We start from the raw sequence: 18,799 nt of genomic DNA, 5'->3' as shown, positions 1-18,799 counted from the left end.
TCTACCTTTTTATTATTATTAAATATTTGACTTCATTTTTTGTTTGTACAGCTGATGGAAAAATATGTGGTCATGCAACTTAATCTATTTTTCCATCATCATCTTCATTTTTATGCAAACCCAAAATATAAGCAGGCCAAAATATTAAATATTCATACTTCGTATTCTTACTATTCAACAAATGTGCTACGTGCAGTTTATCAGTTATCACAATATTACATCATTTAGCACTGAAATCGGGTTTCCGTAAATGTTTGGTGAAAAGATAACGGCTTGTTCGTTTATTTGAGCATAAATCCCAAAGGTTGCGAACTACATCTATAAAACAGGCCTAGCTGTAGAAATACAGTTGCCTCTTCTCTCTTTGCTGGGCTGGCAGACGTCTTTGGGTTCTTATGAGAATGGGTCTTGATTGTTTGTTCCCTGTAGTTTTATTGCTCATTGCGAGAGCTGAGTCTGCAATGTGGCCCATAACCATGCTGGGAGCAAAGCCTGTAAACACACCAACAACACCTTGATGAGACAGCGACTGAGACCATCAGTAGCCTAGGCCTAATAATTACCAGGTGTTACACCACATACTTTGTCATAGCTAGTGTAGGCTATATCAAAGACAATATGCACCATACAATTAAATTATCATCTGTAAAATATTACAAATAACAGATTGCTATACAAAATACGTTTTTAATAAAATAAAAATAAAATAAACAGTCCAGAACAGTTTTTGTGCCTTCCTCAGATAAACTTAGCGTTCGCTCGGAACAGTTTTGTGATGGAAATGAGAAGGAATATGAGAGGGAAAACTATTTTGCTTTGGCAAGCGGACACAAAGTTTTTTTTTAGGGAACGCAAAAGTATGAGCAAATGCAAGTTTCTGGGAACACAAAAGTTTATTATTTCGGGAACTATTTCAACGACTTACTGCTATTAACTATCATAACTTTCCTCATATTGAAACGTTTAACAGTGCCTCGACTAAACTGTTACACGAAGTTTCGAAAACAAACATTTAGGATGTCGACTTTCTCTGTAGGGCATTTAATTTTTTATTATGAGAACTGTGCTTGAAGTTTTCATATTTGCTCTCAAAAGTACTATTTTTATTTCATACCCATGCTGGATTAGAGGAATATGAACAAAGACAGTATCGGAAGGGTTGTTGTGTTTAAACTAAGGGGGCAGGCCATGCGAGAGACTGAATACTGAAGGTGGGTCAGAACAGACTGCTGCCGCTGCTGCTGATGTCGCTGGTCGACAAACAGCAAGTGTTCCTTCGCGATAAATGTTTGTCAGGTGAATAAAGCCTGCTAATTCGGCTTTATATTGTTTTTAACATATAATAGAGTGATCAAACCAAGAGGATATCGGCAATGAAGAACTTGGCTGAGCCTTTGTGCGCTCGAGCGCTTTTCTTGGCTCAAAGTGAGTATCTGATTTATCCAATTGAAGCAAAGTTACTGATGTTCTTTAAGTTTTATCGTGCTTCTATTTACATTGACTGCTGATAGACTAACTGATAAATTATTGTTTATTATAGCCAGGCTATTTGAACAGACTTCTAAAAATGAATAGCCACATTTTGGATTAAATACATCAAAGTGTGAGTGTTTGTGTGGGAGGTTATACAGTAAGAAACATGTCAGGTTATTCTCCCCTCACCTGAGTGTGTATATCTTTGCATGTCTCTTGAGAGTCATTGTACATGTTTGTGAATACTCTCTTCTGTTTAAATGCTTTATAATGTCATGAAATGGGTTTTCAGTCTGTATTTTGCACTGTTGAGACCCATACCCAAATGCCAAAACCAGCTGGCGCAGATAAATTCAAACATGTGTCCCGACTTTGTTTTGAACTAACCCAAAGAAAAGGTTCTGCTCCAAACAAACCCAAGTTGCATGACATGAGCACCAAAAGTAAAGCACACATAAGGGTAAACAAGCAAAGAAACTATAATTCTGTAAATTCTGTCTAATAAATTCCTCAATGTGGCATGGAATTTTATTTTGTTCAAGAGGTTTAACCACGATGGCTTTGGTAAAGTCTCTGATGGTTCACCAAGACCCAAAGCTTATTCTTTTTGAGGTCTTCGCACTGAAAACAGAATGAATCAAGAAAATTCCCCTTACCTAACACATTGTACCTAATTGCATGTCCCAAGAGTGATTCAGTGTGATTCACTTGACACAAACAGTAAAAACATGCAAGTGAAGCAAGTGAAGATCTAAGCCTACTATTATTTAGACATATACTCATCATATTGCAGATTGAGTCAGCATTGTAATCTTATGATTAACCTTTTTTTTTTTTTTTGGCAGTTGGCAGTTCTTTTTTTTTTTTCATTTGGAGCTTGATGTTTCATGGCAAACAAACCCTTGTTTGAACTGGATATGTCTTTGCCTCCATATTAACTTCTAAAATGATTTGTTCCATCTGTACATTGACTTACTGAAGTAAAATGCTCAGTTACTATATTTTGAGTGGAAAATCCCATAACATTATGATTCTGCACACCCAGCAGGTCTGTAAGACAACAAAAGTCTATAATTTAACTCATGTAAACAAACCTTGGCTACAAGGCTTTTAAATATACCCAGGCCTGACAAACAACACTCAGAGTTTTCTACAAGGCTGAGCTTAGGAACACTGGCTTATTTCAGGTGTATAGCTATTTATGAAATAATTTCCATCATTAAAAAATATAGTTCTTTATTAAATTTTATTCAGTTCCTTTGTAGCTGTGTTCCATGAATATCATAGAACATCTGAGCCCCGACTTTATACTTAGAAAATAGAACATTTGCTGCAGAAAGAGAGTGAGACAAGTTTAATAAAATACATTTTAAACTTCTTTCATACCCATTCTGATAATCTGTTCAAACATTTTGTCAAGTTAATTACATATTGCATGTTTATTGTAAAAAGCTTAAAGGAAAAGCTCACCCCAAAATGAAAATTTTCATTGTTTACTCACCCTCATGTCCAAACCTGCTTGACTTTTTTTTCCCAGAACTTTTTTTTTCTATCCCAGTGTTTTTTTTCTCTTCTTCATGGGATCCAGTGTTGTTTGGACCCGAACATTATTTAAAATTATTCTTCTGTTCCACAGAAGAAAGAGAGTCACACAGGTTTGGAACAACATGAGAGCGAGCAAATGGCACAGAATTGTAATTTTTCTGTGAACTGTCCCTTTAATTTGAATGAAGAATGTAATATGAGAAAGACATAGAAAGTGAGATGCAGTTTTGTAGGTTCACATCCTCGTGTGCAGGGTGTCTCTTTGCCCACAACACGTTAGTGTGAATATGAGTGTGCGTCTGTGAATGAAATATGCGTACGGACAAGCCGCTGCGTTTCAAAGTGCTTCCTCAGCAGATTCCAAACCCTTGACCCTCTCCCTCCACCTCCTCTGCCTTTCGCTCTGATGTTTGTGGTTTCTCTGGCTTCTAACACATCCTTATTGCTGCCTTTCTATTGCCCTCAGGATTTGCTGTACATTCTCAAAAGTATTTCCTTTTTTCTCATTTGACACAAAATCATTATGACATGCCACAACCCTCAAAGACAGAGTTAAAATTGCATGTGAAAAGAAGTATAACTGTGAATTTTTTCTTTATTGTAGAAGTTTTTTTTTTAAAAGTTTAACATTTTGTGCTGCCTTTCAGAGGAACTGTCTATTGTGCAGACAGTGATAGATGACTATTCCAGTTAAGTCATATAAATGGTAGTCACAGCTGTTAAAGACAGCTGTGCAAAAAGAACTACACTGCTCTGAATTGTCATGAAATCCTAAAAACATTCTACAGAGTGTCTGCTTTTGTTTTGTACCGTATGTCTTTAAGCGTGTGGGTTGTGTGAGTAGAATTTAAAAACGAGTAAACCAACCCATTTTAAGATAAATCTTTTATATTAGTATGTTGAAAAAAGAAGCACAGAACATGTTACCACTTTATGACTATGGGAGTGGTTGGATTTTCCCAGACCCTCTTAATGCAAGAGTATCTGGGACTGTTCAACCACTCCCTTACTCTTAATGTTCATAACATGAAAATTCTGTCATCATTTACTCACCTCATGTTGTTTAAAAAAAAGTTGATTAAAACAAAAGTAGTCCATTGTGCACTATTTTCCAAATCATCTGAAGCCTTACGATAACTGGAACATGCATGCGAGTCATTATTCCCTGATAATATTCCAATAAACTGCTGATTCAGTGATTCATTTGATCAGATTTGACCATATATGTGTCGATTGAATCAGAAAAGGAATTGATTTGTTGTTAACACTTACTGTAAGGATCAATTTGTTAACATTGGTAATTAGTTGACCTAATCTATGAAAAATACTTCTAAAGCATTTGATAATCTTATAATGTTCATTTCAACATGTACTACAGTATTGAAATCAAAAGTAGGCTATCTGTTAATATTATTCAATGGACCTGAGCTGATTTTACAATGGCAGTTGTATTTTTATTAACATTAACAAAGATGAATTATTACTGTAACAAATGTATTGCTCGTTAATTTATGCATTAACGTTAACTAATCGGACCTTATTGTAAAGTGTTACCAATTTGTTCATGAATCAGATTGTTACTTCTCTCACGAGCATGTCAAAGAGAGCTAGGGCGAATGTCGGTTTTCTTTTTTGGTGAACTGTCCCTTTAAGGTTGATTTGAACTTCAACTTGACTCAAATTTCCGTGATTGAGAATAATATGGGCTTAGGTAATATCTAGTTAAATATTTATATTCTAAGTCTAAAATTTACTTTAGATTACAAAGGAATGTTTATTAGCCGTGAGCTGTTTATTTCTAAGGGTTACACAGACTCAAACATCCATAAATAGTCCTTTCAGACATAAGTGATGCAAATTCAAAATGTTGGTGCTACTCGTTTTTTCCTAAATGCTTGCTGACAGCGAGCTTTTTTACAAACAGGGAAACTTGCGTGGCTTGGCTGTCACTGCATTCCTCTATCTCTTAGTGCATTACTGTATATTTCCTATAGGAACTATTACTTCATATTAAGCACCCAGCCTGTCAGATTAACAGTGCTGCTTAAGTGCCTGCTGCTTTTTGCTGAGCTAATTGTAAACAGTGATTTCTGAAAATAGTGATAATATCTCTGGTCTTTAAAGTAGTGGGATGATATTCATGAGGTGGCCTAGATCAGCACTGTTTATTTAATCTTAACTTGTTTTTCCTGTTTGCTTATTTTACAGTTCTGGCATCCTTCCTCTTCAGCCCTGGTAAGTGCATAACTTGAACCATAAATATAAACTTTAAACAAAAGTGTATCAAGCACCTATACATAATATCATAATTATCCAAAAATATACACTGCAGCTCAATTCAAAAGTTTAAGGTCAGTAAGATTTTTTTAAAGAAATGAATACTTCTATTCAGCAAGGATGCATTAAAAGTGACAGTAAACATTGTTACAATAGATTTCTAGTTCAAATACATTTTCTCAAAAAGCAGCAACCACAAAAGCAGTTTTTAACATTGATAATAATGATTCGTGAGCAGAAAATCAGCATATTAGAGTGATTACTGGAAGATCATGTGACACTGAAGACTGGAGTAATGATGCTGAAAATTCAGCTTTACCATCACAGGAATAAATGACGTCTTCTTACAAAAGCATTCAAAAATCTTACCGACCCAAAACTTTTGAACAGTATCTACAGGACTGAGAATGCTGTAACCACAGGTTTACTGCTGCTGTAGCAACATGGTTTATAACAACAGCAATGCTCCATTTACTATAAGTAATCACATATGATAGTGTTTTTCGATCATTAGACCTAATCCGTTTTCGGGAAACCTGCCCTTTGTGTCTCAGCGCTAGGCCAAAGCGATGGCAGTGGTGTGGTGGTGGCCATGTACAATATCAGCGCCCCCCAGGGATCACAGGCGATATTGCAGTGTCATAGTCAGCGCATGGTATGGACCCAAGACCGCCTAAAGGACCGCCAACGGGTAGTGCACTGGGATTTACTTCGTAGTGGCCCAGACCATGCAATGGAACGTGTTTTAGACATGTTTTCTGCTGGAGACCAGCGCATCTACAATGGCTACAACCAAGGACGCATTAACATGCCCAAGACTGCTTTTAAGGATGGTAACTTCTCATTGGTAATTAAAGGTGAGATACTTTTGAGCAACACAAATGTTACTTGATAATATCAGAGTAAATCAATCTCTCTATATGTATGTCCATTTGGAACACTCTAGAAACTGCCCAACAACCACGAGAACACGTTAGCAGCCACCTAGCTATGTAACTTTCAATCCCTCTTAAGTATTCAAAAATAAGACCTATATAACTTTCACACTTCAAAACTTCCAGGCAAAGCCCCAATGTTCATCTTCTAGATAAATGAATGCATTTTGTCTGGGTTCCTTCATACAGATGTTGCAATGAGTGACAAAGGAATCTACTCCTGTAACCTGCATCATCATTACTGCCACCTGTACGAGTCAATCAAAGTTCAGCTCAATGTCACCAAATCAGGTTGGTAAACTCACCTCATATTTTAGAGTTTTTTGTCTGGCTATTCTTGGCATTTAACCTGCCTCTTGATCAAACGGTTGAAGTTCATGCCTAAATAAGGAGCTGTCTGACGATTAAAGAATGGAAAGAATGTGAAGGCCGTTTGAAAAGAAAATTTTGCCCTCTCCTATTCATCTCCATTCACCAACTTTAAAAAATGTATGTGTGTGTATATATATATATATGCATGTATTAAAATACATATCTGTTTTCTGTTTTCTGTTTTTAAGTAATTTTGGCTCACCAATGTTTGAAATAGAAATCTTTTGTAACACTGTAGATATCTTTACTGTACTTTTTAATAATAATAGTATTAATGTCTAATATTTTTATAATAACTTTTGAACAGTAATTATATAATATAATACATACTCATATAAGCGTGCTCAGATGCGGCCTTTGCAATTCGGAGGCCAGTTTCAAATAAACTTTGTTTATTGAACTGTTGTATAAAGTCAATAGGCTATCACATTTGCAATTGTGATGATATTCGGGAAAACAGCACTCTATATCCTGTTATAAATATTAAAAACAAGAACTCATACAGGGACATTTTTTTTGCCCCTTATATCTTGATTTTTGGGGGGCATTTTTATTTATTTTGGTGCCATTTTTGCCTCAAGCCCGTTAATTTCCATGATGGCGGGTCTCTTTTTTGAGCTCAAGCAGACGGAGACCCCTTCTGTTGCGAGGCCATTCTCAAGTGAAACATACTGTGTTTCCTGCATTCTCATCCGGCTGTGGTTTTCTCTCAGCACGTAAGGAGAGGCGGTTCTGGGACGGTCAGAAGGCTGTGTATGTGGTTCTGGTGGGCAGCACGGTGGTTCTCCCTTGCGTTAACCGCCGGCCCATCTGGACCGAGGGCAACAGTCAGGAGGACCAACAACAGGTGGTGCACTGGGATCGTCAACCTCCAGGGGTCCGACATGACCGCGCCGATCGACTCATCGACCTGTACGCTTCTGGTGAGAGGCGTCACTACGGGCCACTGTTTGTTCAACAAAAGATGAATATTTCTGCCACAGCATTCTCGCAGGGAGATTTCTCTCTGCTCATCTCAGACATCCAGCTCCAAGATCAGGGGCTATACTCCTGTCATCTCCACCATCACTACTGCGGCCTGCATGAGAGACGCATCTTCCAGCTTTCCGTGACCCCTCCGGTCCCTCAGATCCCTCAGGAACCCACAGATGAACCTCAGTATCTTCCCAATGAAGACCCAAGTAAGAAAAACACACACTTTTTACTTCATAAAACACTACTAGTAAAATAACTGCCAGTTTTGTACTCGCCTGCTTTTTCTTTATTACTATTTTCAACATTTTAAAATTATGATATTGTATGGGAATTCAATGAATTGTTATTTATGCTCGCCCAGGCTGCATTTATTTGTTCAAAAATACAGTAAAAACAGTAAGTTTGTGAAAAATTATTATAAAAGTATTTTGTTGTGGCAAAACTTCATAAATCATTGCAATATGCTGATTTGCTGCTCAAGAAACATTTATTAATATTATCAAATTTTGAAAACAGTTTCTTAATAGTTTTGTGTTTTTTCAGGATTGATGATTAGAAAGTTCAAAAGGACAGCCTTTATATGAAATAGAAATCTATTGTAACATAAATGTCTTTACTGCCAATTTTCTATCATTTAACACACACTTGCTAAAACTATTAATTTATTTTTAAAAAAAATTCTCATAATGAGCAGCATAAATCCAGTCAAGCATAAATTCAACAACCCTGCCAACATTTCATGTAGGTGTTATATGGGCTTGAAATATGGGCCCTACACGGGTTTATCCATGGGTTCTATGTCGGCCCTATCTGAATAAGCCCCGTATGGACAAACCTATGTAGGGCCTATATTTCAAACCCATATTATGTCTACATTGGCCCCACCATTAAATGTTGCCTGGGTAGTCATGTACTGTCGCAGTCTCACAGCACCCAAGAGATTTTCCAGAAATTATCCCAATTTATCACAGAAAAGTTGCTGCTGTCAGGAGTTCTTATTTGTTATTTGACTCGTTATGACTTGTTTGCACCTTCAGATTCCAGTAAATATTTTTCTTGTGAAAGCATCTCTGTTATTCATGAAGTGATTCATGAAGCTAAAATGGTTGTCAGTAGACTTGTCACACAAGTTGCGTGAGGCTAAATGCCAGTGCAGACCACTTAAACAGGTAGGACAATAGAGCGTCCGTCTTGGAGCATCTTCAGCATGTTCCCGAATATACCTTTGCAACTCAGAGCTAGGGAGTTCTCCTGATTTACTTTCTTTCTCTGTTGATGTTCTTGGTTTGTCATTTGCTCGTATTTACAAGAGAAAGAGGCAAGGGTTGATGCTTTGCTTATTATAGTTTAGTCAACACTTGTTTTACAGAACAGTTTTGCATACTTGGTCAGCATTTATTAAGCCAAAGATAAAACACTCACCACCCTGGAACATTTTGTTTCTTCTAAATTGAATCTGTATTGACTAAATGATAAACATATATTTATGAGAAAGAAGAGAATGAGAAATGGCTGTAATCACAAGGCATGAACTCAAACAAACAGTCGTGACCTAAAATAGTCTGAGGTAAGTCTGAAGATCTGGATACCCTGGTGTCTGGGTTCACGTTCATTAAAATGCAGCAGTTCTCTTTTTAAAGCTTATTCCTCTTTTGCTTCAAGCATGCTTCTATTTCTTTCATTTATTTCCCCTCGCTCGCATTCCACTGCCGTTCCCTCTCTCACGGTCACACAGCTCGCTTTCTCAGTTTGAGTTCTGCTCTGGTTCGGATCATTCGATAGCCATATGTTTTTCTTTGAGGTACTGCCAGGCAGACAGGAGCAAAGTAGGATAAGAAAGTGCTTTTTTTACTTGGATAAGATGGAGAGGTAGATGATGCGAACTGTCTGGGAGATAAAAATAAGGAAGGAAATATATGAGGCAGAAACGAATCAATGCATATTTTTAACAGTGACAAAGAGAGTTGGGTAAAAGAAGGGTGGGGATTCTGCAGGAAAAAAAGCATTAATAAGAGAATGTGGGAAAGTCATTTTCTACGGTAATACTGTTTATACTGGAGCTTAGACTACACAAACCTCAGTGGAATCTTGTGGATAATCACAGACTTTTGGGCATGAAAGAAAAGAGCTAAACACTTTCTGCACTGCTGAATTCATTATTAACAACTAAATATTTCTGCATTTGCAAAAAACTTTGGGCATCTGCAGTGACTGTTTTTACACTGTGCTGTTTTTATTTGCAGTGTGAGTGTCTGTATTTTGTTTTGTTGTCATTTTTGTCTTGTCTCTCTTCCTTGACTTAAAGGGACATTGTCATTTCAAACCATTATGACTTGTTCTTTTTTCGTGAAACACAACATTATCATAAACATAAAAATATCACCAAAATAGTTCAAACAACTTATTCAGAGTATTATGAAGCCGTGTGCTTTTATTTTCACACACTCTAAAATTTGAGTCATAATTAATTGGAAAAAGTCTCACTGAAAAAATCATCTCCTTTGCATATTTGTGAAATTAGTAGCAAAGACCGTTCAACGAATGAGTCTTTTGAATCATTTTGAATCATTCTTTTGATTATCTTTTTAAATGAATCGGCCAGTCTGGTGATTCACACCAGTCTCAATTATTCGTTCATGAGCTTTCAAGTTCAAATGATCCATTTGCAGTGGTTAACAGCTCACTGGAGAGAAAGATATCAGTGAAAAATGACTCAAAGCAGAAGCACTAAACAAATCGTGTGATGCTTTTAATGATGATCGAATGTTCATTTGTTGTCAGATTTCCTCAAGACACCCTTAGCTGTGCTTTGCTATGTTGTACAGTTGACAAGTGCCAGTCTGTTTGACTTCCAAGCTTTTAACTGTTGCTGCTCTTTGTGATTTGACTCATTTATCTGCTATTCTTTCCCTCTTCGGTTTCTGAAATTTTCCTCTTGATCTGTCTTGCCTGTGTTGTACTTTCTCTCACTTCTCACTTCAGTCTTCTCCTTTTCTTTGCCATTCTTTCTTTTTAACCTACGCCTTCATCCTTTTTGGAGTTTTTTTGGCCAGCGTCTTGTTTATCTGCAGGAAAAGGGAAGTTTGCTTCATCTGTAAAGCATCTGGCCAGCTGTAGCTAGAGCTCAACATTAGACAGTGAGCCATAGGGAGGAGACTGTTACAGATTTAGGTCAGCCCACCCTCAACATCCCCTCATTCCCCCTTCAACCTTCCCTCAACCCGTTCTTAAACCAACCGAAATATGTCAGTCCTCTTCTCTGTTTTATCTGAGCATGAAGAAAAAGACAACTGTCTGGATCCAGCATAGCCATTACATACAGTTATTTCCTTTTTGGACTTTCCATAATTCTGTTTATCCTCTTTATAGTCCAAAACTGTTTTAAACCAGGTGGTTCCAATCATGTAAATCACTCGCTTCAAGCTTTCACAAGGATCTGGCATATCAATGATTGTTTAAAAGTTGCAAGGTTTGAGCATATTGATGCTCCCCTATGGTCTTTTAAGCAGGAGAGTCCAAGACACGTCCCAGTGGAAGTCCTGATCTGGATTGTTTGGCCCATAAATGCTTGGCTTTTATCACGAGCCCAAACTCAATATCATCATAAACATGACTGTTCTCGAATACATCTGTTCATGAACAGTCAGGAAATAGTATTGTTTCTCAAGATCTGGGAGATGTCTTGTTTCTTTTGAGCAGTTATTATTATTATTTGTGGGTCTGAAGCTAAGCAAACCACATCTTTGCAACATAACCATAAATAACTGTTAGGGAAATACTATTGTGAAGAAGCCTCCTTTGTGGTTTACCAGAGATGAAAAATACAGAACTGAATGTATTTCTAAACTTTGTAGTTGCCATTTCAGAGAGAGAGAGAGAGAGGAAAAAACTTTTAATAAAGGTAACAACAACGCAATATTGTGACAAAACACACTATGCTCTTTAGCATGGCTCTTGACTGCCAGTAACCAGTCATATCCGGCTTTTTATGAGGTCTTTTGAAAAACGAGGGTAGAAGATCCTTCAGCTGTTACTGATTACAGTAATCTACCATAAGATATTAGCCTGTGTTCCCCTCAATGCTGTGGCTTCAAACATGCACAAAAAGAGGTTAAGATTGAGATTACAGGGCAGAAACTGTTATTCACACAGGTAACAATTACTTAATGGGTATGTTTTAAAGGGGTGTTTTACTGCTTTTTTTCTTTGCATGATTGTGTTTATGGGATGCAATATAACGTCTTCGTTTTGTTAAGTTTTTTTTTAGCCTTATTTTTCATAAATTTGACCTTTATTGTAAGCCGCTTTCTCCTCTCTCATTTGAACGACCGGTTGACTTCCTGATTCTATGAAACCACTCCCTCAGAAACAGGCATGGGCTCAGATTGGTTAGTTGGGCCGGTGTGTTGTGATTGGCTAAACTGCGTAGTGCACGTTGTCCGGAAACTTCACGCCCATCACCTTTACGGGCGAAAGTCGCATGTGCTCCGGTCAAATGTAAATAATGGTTTCAATACTGCCGTACAGTTTGAGCCAGAATCAGACCCAGAAAGCGGCAATGAAGAGAGTCAAGCAGAACCTTCCCAAACACGGCTCTTACTAAACTTTTCTGAATGGTAATTTTTTAATATATTATTATTCTATTCTATTCGATAATAATTTCGATACTTGAAAATCGAAAATGCCACTGCTGTTTTTTAGCTTTTGAGATACGGTTTTCTCCTGATTAAACATTTAATATAACTGAATAAATGACCGAGTAATACCGCTGCTGAAGTTTGCTGTTGCGATTACATATCATTTTTTGAACTTTATACACGTGTGTCTTATACACACAAAATAGCATCGAACTAACAGGCTAGTGGCTACTATAAACTAACTAGCGTTGGCATTGGTTTACGTTCTTGATCAAATCGAAAAATTACGTCATAAAGTACACATGGAAAATACATTTACAAAATTAGTACATAATTACAAATTCAGGTCCAAAATGTTTGTACGCGTTTGTCATAGACAATAGCGGCTACTAACGCCAGCGCTGGCATTTGTTTACGTCCCTGATAAAACTAAAACATTACGTCTGAAATTATACATCCAAATACATTTAAAATTATTAAGTCTTACTTACAGGTTGTGGTTCAACAACTGCTGCCTCTGGTTTTAAAGTTGCAAATGGTTCATGTTTTAGTAACAGTTTCTTGTTTAATCCGGCATTGAATTCGTGGAGATTCTGGAAGCTGTCTTCCGTAAAATGAGCAGCACATAAAAAAAAGGCACCTTTCAATGCAGAGAGCTAAATTACCATTGTAATTTTGAGGAACATAATCAAACATAAATTTTCGCCATTGTTGACGAACTACAGCGTCCGTAGGAAGCCCAAACACCGAAGACCTGACTAAAAATAACACACTTTAGACGGCATGGCTTCAGCTCTCCAATATGACTCTTCCTCTTCCACAAAGCCGCAGAAATATGGCCATGCCCCTTTTTTTTGCATATTCCGGAGGGAAGGTTGATGTAAATGTATGGGTTAGTTACGTATAAAACCCGGGAAGTATCTCGTTGTAGTCCCATTCGAGTCGGTTTTGTAGGCATTAAACTTCCTGATTTTTAAAAGATGATATCTCTGCTTACGTTGAACTTTCAGCGCAGCAACTTTGCAGATACTGTTCATGCACCAACAGCAACATTACACACTATTTAAAATGAAAAAAGTGAAATCGCAATCAACCACCCCTTTAAGCTAGTAGGCAGAATTGTGAATGGTCAATTCTGAATGCAGTTGTGTGGCTTAATATTTTTGTGGAAACTGCAATTCATTTTTCGATTCAAGAATTTACTTATAATGCTTCAATATAGTGCATCCTTGCTGAATAAAAGTCTTTTAAAAATCTTACTGACCCCAAAAGGTATGTATATATATAGCTTTTATCAACCATGAAAAAAGCTTAAAAAAATTTATATAAAAACTTCATAGCAATAAGAACTCTAGAAGCAAGAATATCTCTGATTTTCAGCTACTGCTCTTTTGCAAGATCCAAACATAATAGTCTCTGAGTGATTTTCCACATCTCATAATACTTCTTTTCTAAGAACTATGATGTCATATTTAGTCATCTCCTGTCGTCATTTTAGGCTGCGTGTCTTTATTATGTCTGTATCATAGACGAAGTGGTGCAACTTTGGCTTATTTATTTGATTTATAAAAAAAATTCTGTGGAAGCAAGACGGCAAATTCACTGCCGTCTAATAAACTAAACCACATAGTTTTCCCCCCATTCCTCCCTCTGTTTTCCACCACTCTTCTTATTTAAATCCATGTTTTACTGCCAGGAGAGAGAAAAAAAAAACAGTGGATCTGATTCTGGCTGAAAAACACGTGGCAGTTTCCGGTCTTTCTCACAGAATTTTGACTACAGTGAAAATAAACAAGTGCACACACTATGCTGCTGAAAACCAAGTATTTATATTCGCATAAGATATTTTTGTCCATATGAACTTAAAATGCATGCCTTTAATGCTTTCTATCTTTATGTGGATTTTCTGAGAATCAGTCATGACCGTCTCTCACCTCCAACATCTGTTCAGCCCTAGTGCCATCTGTGCCGATTCTTCAGTTGTCATCAGTTGACATGTTGTATATCCCTATAAACCCAGCTCTAATGAATATCTAGAAACTTTGGTTTATAATAAATATATAATCTAAAAGTATATTAAAAGTACCATTCAAAAGATCACTATGTTAAGATAGACTACTCTTCAATAGGTTTATTATTTGCTCTGTATATTTTACGTTCTTAATATTACTTTCCTTTCACCGTTGAAGTTATTTTTTGTTGTTGTTTTGGAGTTTGGTATTTCAGTTATTTTTCTCTGAAAATTTAATTCTGTTTAATAGCAGGTTAATCATAATTTTTTTGTCATAATGTCATAGTTTTAGTAGTATGTAGTATATTTCATATAGTATCCATTCTATGTAAACTAATGTGGAGCCGAATAAATAGCCCAGGAGCTTGGATGATAATGGTCTCATTTATTTTTAAACTCTCAAGCCATGAAGTCAGAATATGATTATATCTGTAATATATCTCCTTCTGAAGTTCTGAGGTGTGGTTTTTCACAAAGGATCTGTATAACTTTAAACTTAAGCTTGATAGTAACACAGGGCCCTCTGCTGGTTACTGAAAATGACAATAAGGATCAAATACAAGGCCAAACTCTTCATTCATTTTCTCTTTTAGACACCAATATGGTGGAAGTGCCGCCACATGTCATCAACGTCATCTTGCCAGAGCAAAGGAGTCACTTCCTGCAGCAGCTCGGCTACATCCTGGCAACTCTCCTCCTACTGGCCCTTATTGTGCTGGCTATCGTTCTCCTCACACGTCACCGGAAAAGACCAGGTTTTTACCTTTTATTGGTCACTTCCATCTGTCATTTTGCAATTTTATTGCTCTTATTATTTAAAGTGTCTTAATTTGTATATATAATTTAACCGTGGTGAAAATAGCTTCTTTGTTGCACCTGAAAAGTGTCTTTCAACCACATTCTTTTTTTATATAATATGCAGGAAATATATGACATTTGTATGCTCAAATATGATTTATGCTGCACTTGATTTAATATTTGCTGCTAATTTGTTTTTTATAAAACGTAGGCCAAGATTTTGATCCACATAAAGTTGAATGCCCACCGCTACCGACGGTGACGTATGTGTGAGTACCCACTGATGTTAAAATGCCATCTGTGAACATTAAGCATCAGCTGTCCTAAATAAAACATCCACTGTCCTGGTGTGTCATACATCTAGGGGCCACACATCACGTGTTAAGACAGAATGTGAGCGAAGCATCCCAGAGGTGAAGTCAAGCAACCAAGAGGAGACAAAGTTGGGTGAGTTTACATCAGATTTCCTCTCAAAATGCTGCAACACCTTTTAAAAGACTTGGACAAATGTATTTCTGGTTGTCTCCTCAGACTATAAGAACAATCTTCTGAAGGAAGCTGAAATGTCCAAACTTTGCTCCCCAAAAGCCATAGACCTGGACAGAGGTAAAATATATTATTTTCTGTCGTCCTTGTCTGAGAGGTCTACAGGCCTAACATGTAATTCACATTGAAAAATAAACCCCAAACTAAGTGCATGAAGACAACTAGACACCAGACAACTAGTTATCAAATGTGGTTCCGGTCATACTACACATATACCCTCGTTCACAGGTTTATATAAAAATGATCAAATTGCATTAATTAATTACAGACTTTTACTGTATATTGTTAGTTCTTTCTATTTATCAAAGAATCTTGTATATAAAAAAAGTGTCCTGTTTTGCACCATTATATAAAGTAGCAACCATTGTCAACTGTGATAAATAACAATAAATGTTTCTGGAGCGCAAAATTAGTGTGATATTTACAAGCATATTAGAATGATTTCTGAAGGATCATGTGACACTGAAGACTGTAGTAATGATGCTGAAAATTCAGCTTTGCCATCACAGGAATAAATTACATTTTTAAATGTATTAAATAAGAAATAAGTTATTTTATATTGTAATAATGTTTTACAATATTACTGTTTTTTTTTTACCAAATAAATGCAGCATTGGTGAGGAGAAAGGCCTCTTTTAAAAACATTTCAAAAATCTTACCAACCTCAACATTTTTTCTCTGCAGAGATGGAGAAGCCATCTTGGAAATAAGCGGTACCTTGACACTGGCTGGTCCAGGGGGAGATTTGGAGATCTGGAATTCATGGAAGAAGAATGAAATGTGGAGAGGCGACAATATGGCAAGGAAATAAAACAAAAGAAGGAGAGAAGGACACAGTTGTATCATTTTTTCTGACTCAAGATCCTCTACTTTTTTGGCTCTTGTGAAGCTCGCAGGAAGCACCAGAGTCTCACCCAGCAGTATTTTAGACCACTGATATATCAGACAATGATATGACAAACAACTGTTTTAGAGCACTAAAATGACAAGCAAAAAGCTTACAAAATGCAAGAATATAGTCTGTATTTTTTACCGAATTTGCCCAATGCTGCAACGCACGCTACGAGTGAGAAGTAAACGCACCCAGAATTATGTGTCCTGAGTATCAAAATGTTTATATTGGTGTGAGATTTGGGCAATTAAAGGTTGAGGAAATTGCAATTAAATGAGTTGTATGGCCACAAATATTGCAGACGCTATTGGTACCTCACAAAATGCATTTTTATTTTTTGTTCATATTTTTTCAGCTTCTAAATAGGTTTAAGCTTTGCTTTCTGAAAGCTACAATTCATAAATCTAGCATTCTTTTATGCAGACACCTGAATACATTTACTGTATTATATGAACAGCATGATTATTAAAAGGTCCTTTTTTGTTCTTAATGAAATCATACTTGGTAGACAGTTTAGACCAAATATTTCATATTGTAAGTCTTCATAATAATCTAGACCAATTTAAATCAGTATTTTTTCTCATTTTGATATTCTTTTCCTCTTACTAACCACTAAAAGCTACATTCCCCTTAGCTGTATTCTGTCATCTAGAAATACTGTCTGTTATCACCTTTTTCACGTTATCATTTTTTATATTTTCATGTTTACTTTTCTCATGTTACAAACCTTACTAATTGCTTTTGTCACGGTTTATTTGAATATTCCTGCATTTAATGTATTTGTTTTCATCCATACTGCTCTCTATGTTAACAGGCAGCTTTGAGGTAATTTGCAACAAACAATTAAGTGTGAAACTGATGCTAATGCATCAAGGTAGCTGTACAACATGAAAATGATTCAATTTTAATAATTATTAAAAGGTACACGATTTAACTTTTGGCCCTCTGGTGGTTAAAAAAAACTGCATTTTGTGGAAGAACATTGTTTTGGTTGTGCTTTGCCTCTGCATGAATGTGCAGTTGAATATGGTTCTTTTTCATAAATAAAAAAGAGATGGATTATCCTACTGCTCATATAGCATTCACTACTAGGCTTAAGAGATATAACCAGTTTAAATGGAAAGAAAAGCCACGCCAATGTTGATTCTTGTTTTATTACAAGGTCTGTTGCGTTCTCCTTTTGCCAGCAGACTCTCCCCTGTTCTGCTTTTTTTTAAATGGGTGATACCCCGGAGGTTCTAGATTTAGCGTGCTCCATGTCAACCTTTCTTGCTCATTGTGACAACAAAAGTCGTTCCCACACCATACACGATTAAGTTACATAGTGTACCTTTAATATGGCTATGCATAGCAAACATTTATTTTCTAGCTTGCTCAAATCTGTGTTATTCACTGTGTACAGCTATATATACAGATTATCAAGGTGAAGCTATGAAGCATGCCCATTATGATGATTAAATGACACTCAGTCACCCTTTTAATTTCCTTAAAGGCTCCAAATAAGAATGTGTCGATGTCACATTGATTGAGGTTCCAAGAGGAATTTGCTGGGTAGACTACGGTGCTTTTGGTACATGATGCCACATAATGGATACTTGATTATTCCCATCCTGAAGCGGTTTATATTATTGATGATTTAATTTTCCAGTTCACTGCAAATGTTCTCTCATTCAAAGCAGAATAAAATAAACACAATTTAACCTCTGGATGATCTTTTGCATGTGCCAGCCCTGTACTGTGTAGAACATTTCTGATGCTGTGGACATCTCAAACTAAATCTCAAGTACTTGATGTTTTTGATACTGGAAATAATTGGTACAGCCACTTGCTCATTCGTGATTCAACAAATATGCTGGAATGTCTGATGAACTGCACTTTAAAACTGCTGCAATGTTTTGACAGACATTTCTTGAGTTACCATGAGTCATATCAGTGCTGTCAAAACAATTATCTCAGCCATCAGAACTGATTTGACTCTTGCAAAATGATCCACGTAAAGTTGAATGCCCACCGCTACCGACAGTGATGTGTGAGTACACACTGATGTTAAAATGCCATCTGTGAACATTAAGCATCAGCTGTCCTGAATAAAACATCCACTGTCCTGGTGTGTCATACATCTAGGGGCCACACATCATGTGTTACATGATACATTAACGCAATACATGTTGCATACATTAACGCAAAATGTCTACCACATTTTTTTTTTTAAAGATAAAAATTATAAACATAAAAACTGGGGTAAATTAGCATTTTGAGAAAGTAATTGTTTTTCTAGCATAAACCATAAAATGCAAGCTAATATATTAATTATATGAAACAATTGAATTAAATCAAA

General features: G+C 36.5%; 1 protein-coding gene across 2 annotated transcripts; it reads left to right on the top strand.

The window, feature by feature from the left end:
- Window positions 1-772: 772 nt before the first annotated feature.
- On the top strand, window positions 773-17,523 carry mxra8a (matrix-remodelling associated 8a). Of its 2 annotated transcripts, XM_079596850.1 has the most exons (11): window positions 773-1,211; window positions 1,347-1,425; window positions 5,227-5,253; window positions 5,850-6,152; window positions 6,420-6,521; window positions 7,316-7,783; window positions 14,819-14,980; window positions 15,235-15,292; window positions 15,388-15,470; window positions 15,555-15,629; window positions 16,254-17,523. In XM_079596850.1, exons 2-11 carry the CDS (start codon window positions 1,374-1,376, stop codon window positions 16,277-16,279), a joined length of 1,356 nt encoding a protein of 451 aa, XP_079452976.1. In that variant the 5' UTR covers window positions 773-1,211; window positions 1,347-1,373; the 3' UTR covers window positions 16,280-17,523. The 2 variants fall into 2 exon arrangements, with proteins under 2 accessions (XP_079452976.1, XP_079452975.1); XM_079596849.1 differs by having other exon boundaries at window positions 773-1,425.
- The last annotated feature ends 1,276 nt before the right edge of the window (window positions 17,524-18,799 follow it).

The sequence above is a fragment of the Phoxinus phoxinus genome (assembly GCF_949152265.1).
Source record: "Phoxinus phoxinus genome assembly, chromosome: 22".
Classification (NCBI taxonomy): Eukaryota; Metazoa; Chordata; class Actinopteri; order Cypriniformes; family Leuciscidae; genus Phoxinus; species Phoxinus phoxinus.
Note: the sequence above shows the minus strand (reverse complement) of the source record. Positions and strands in the feature narration are given on the sequence as shown.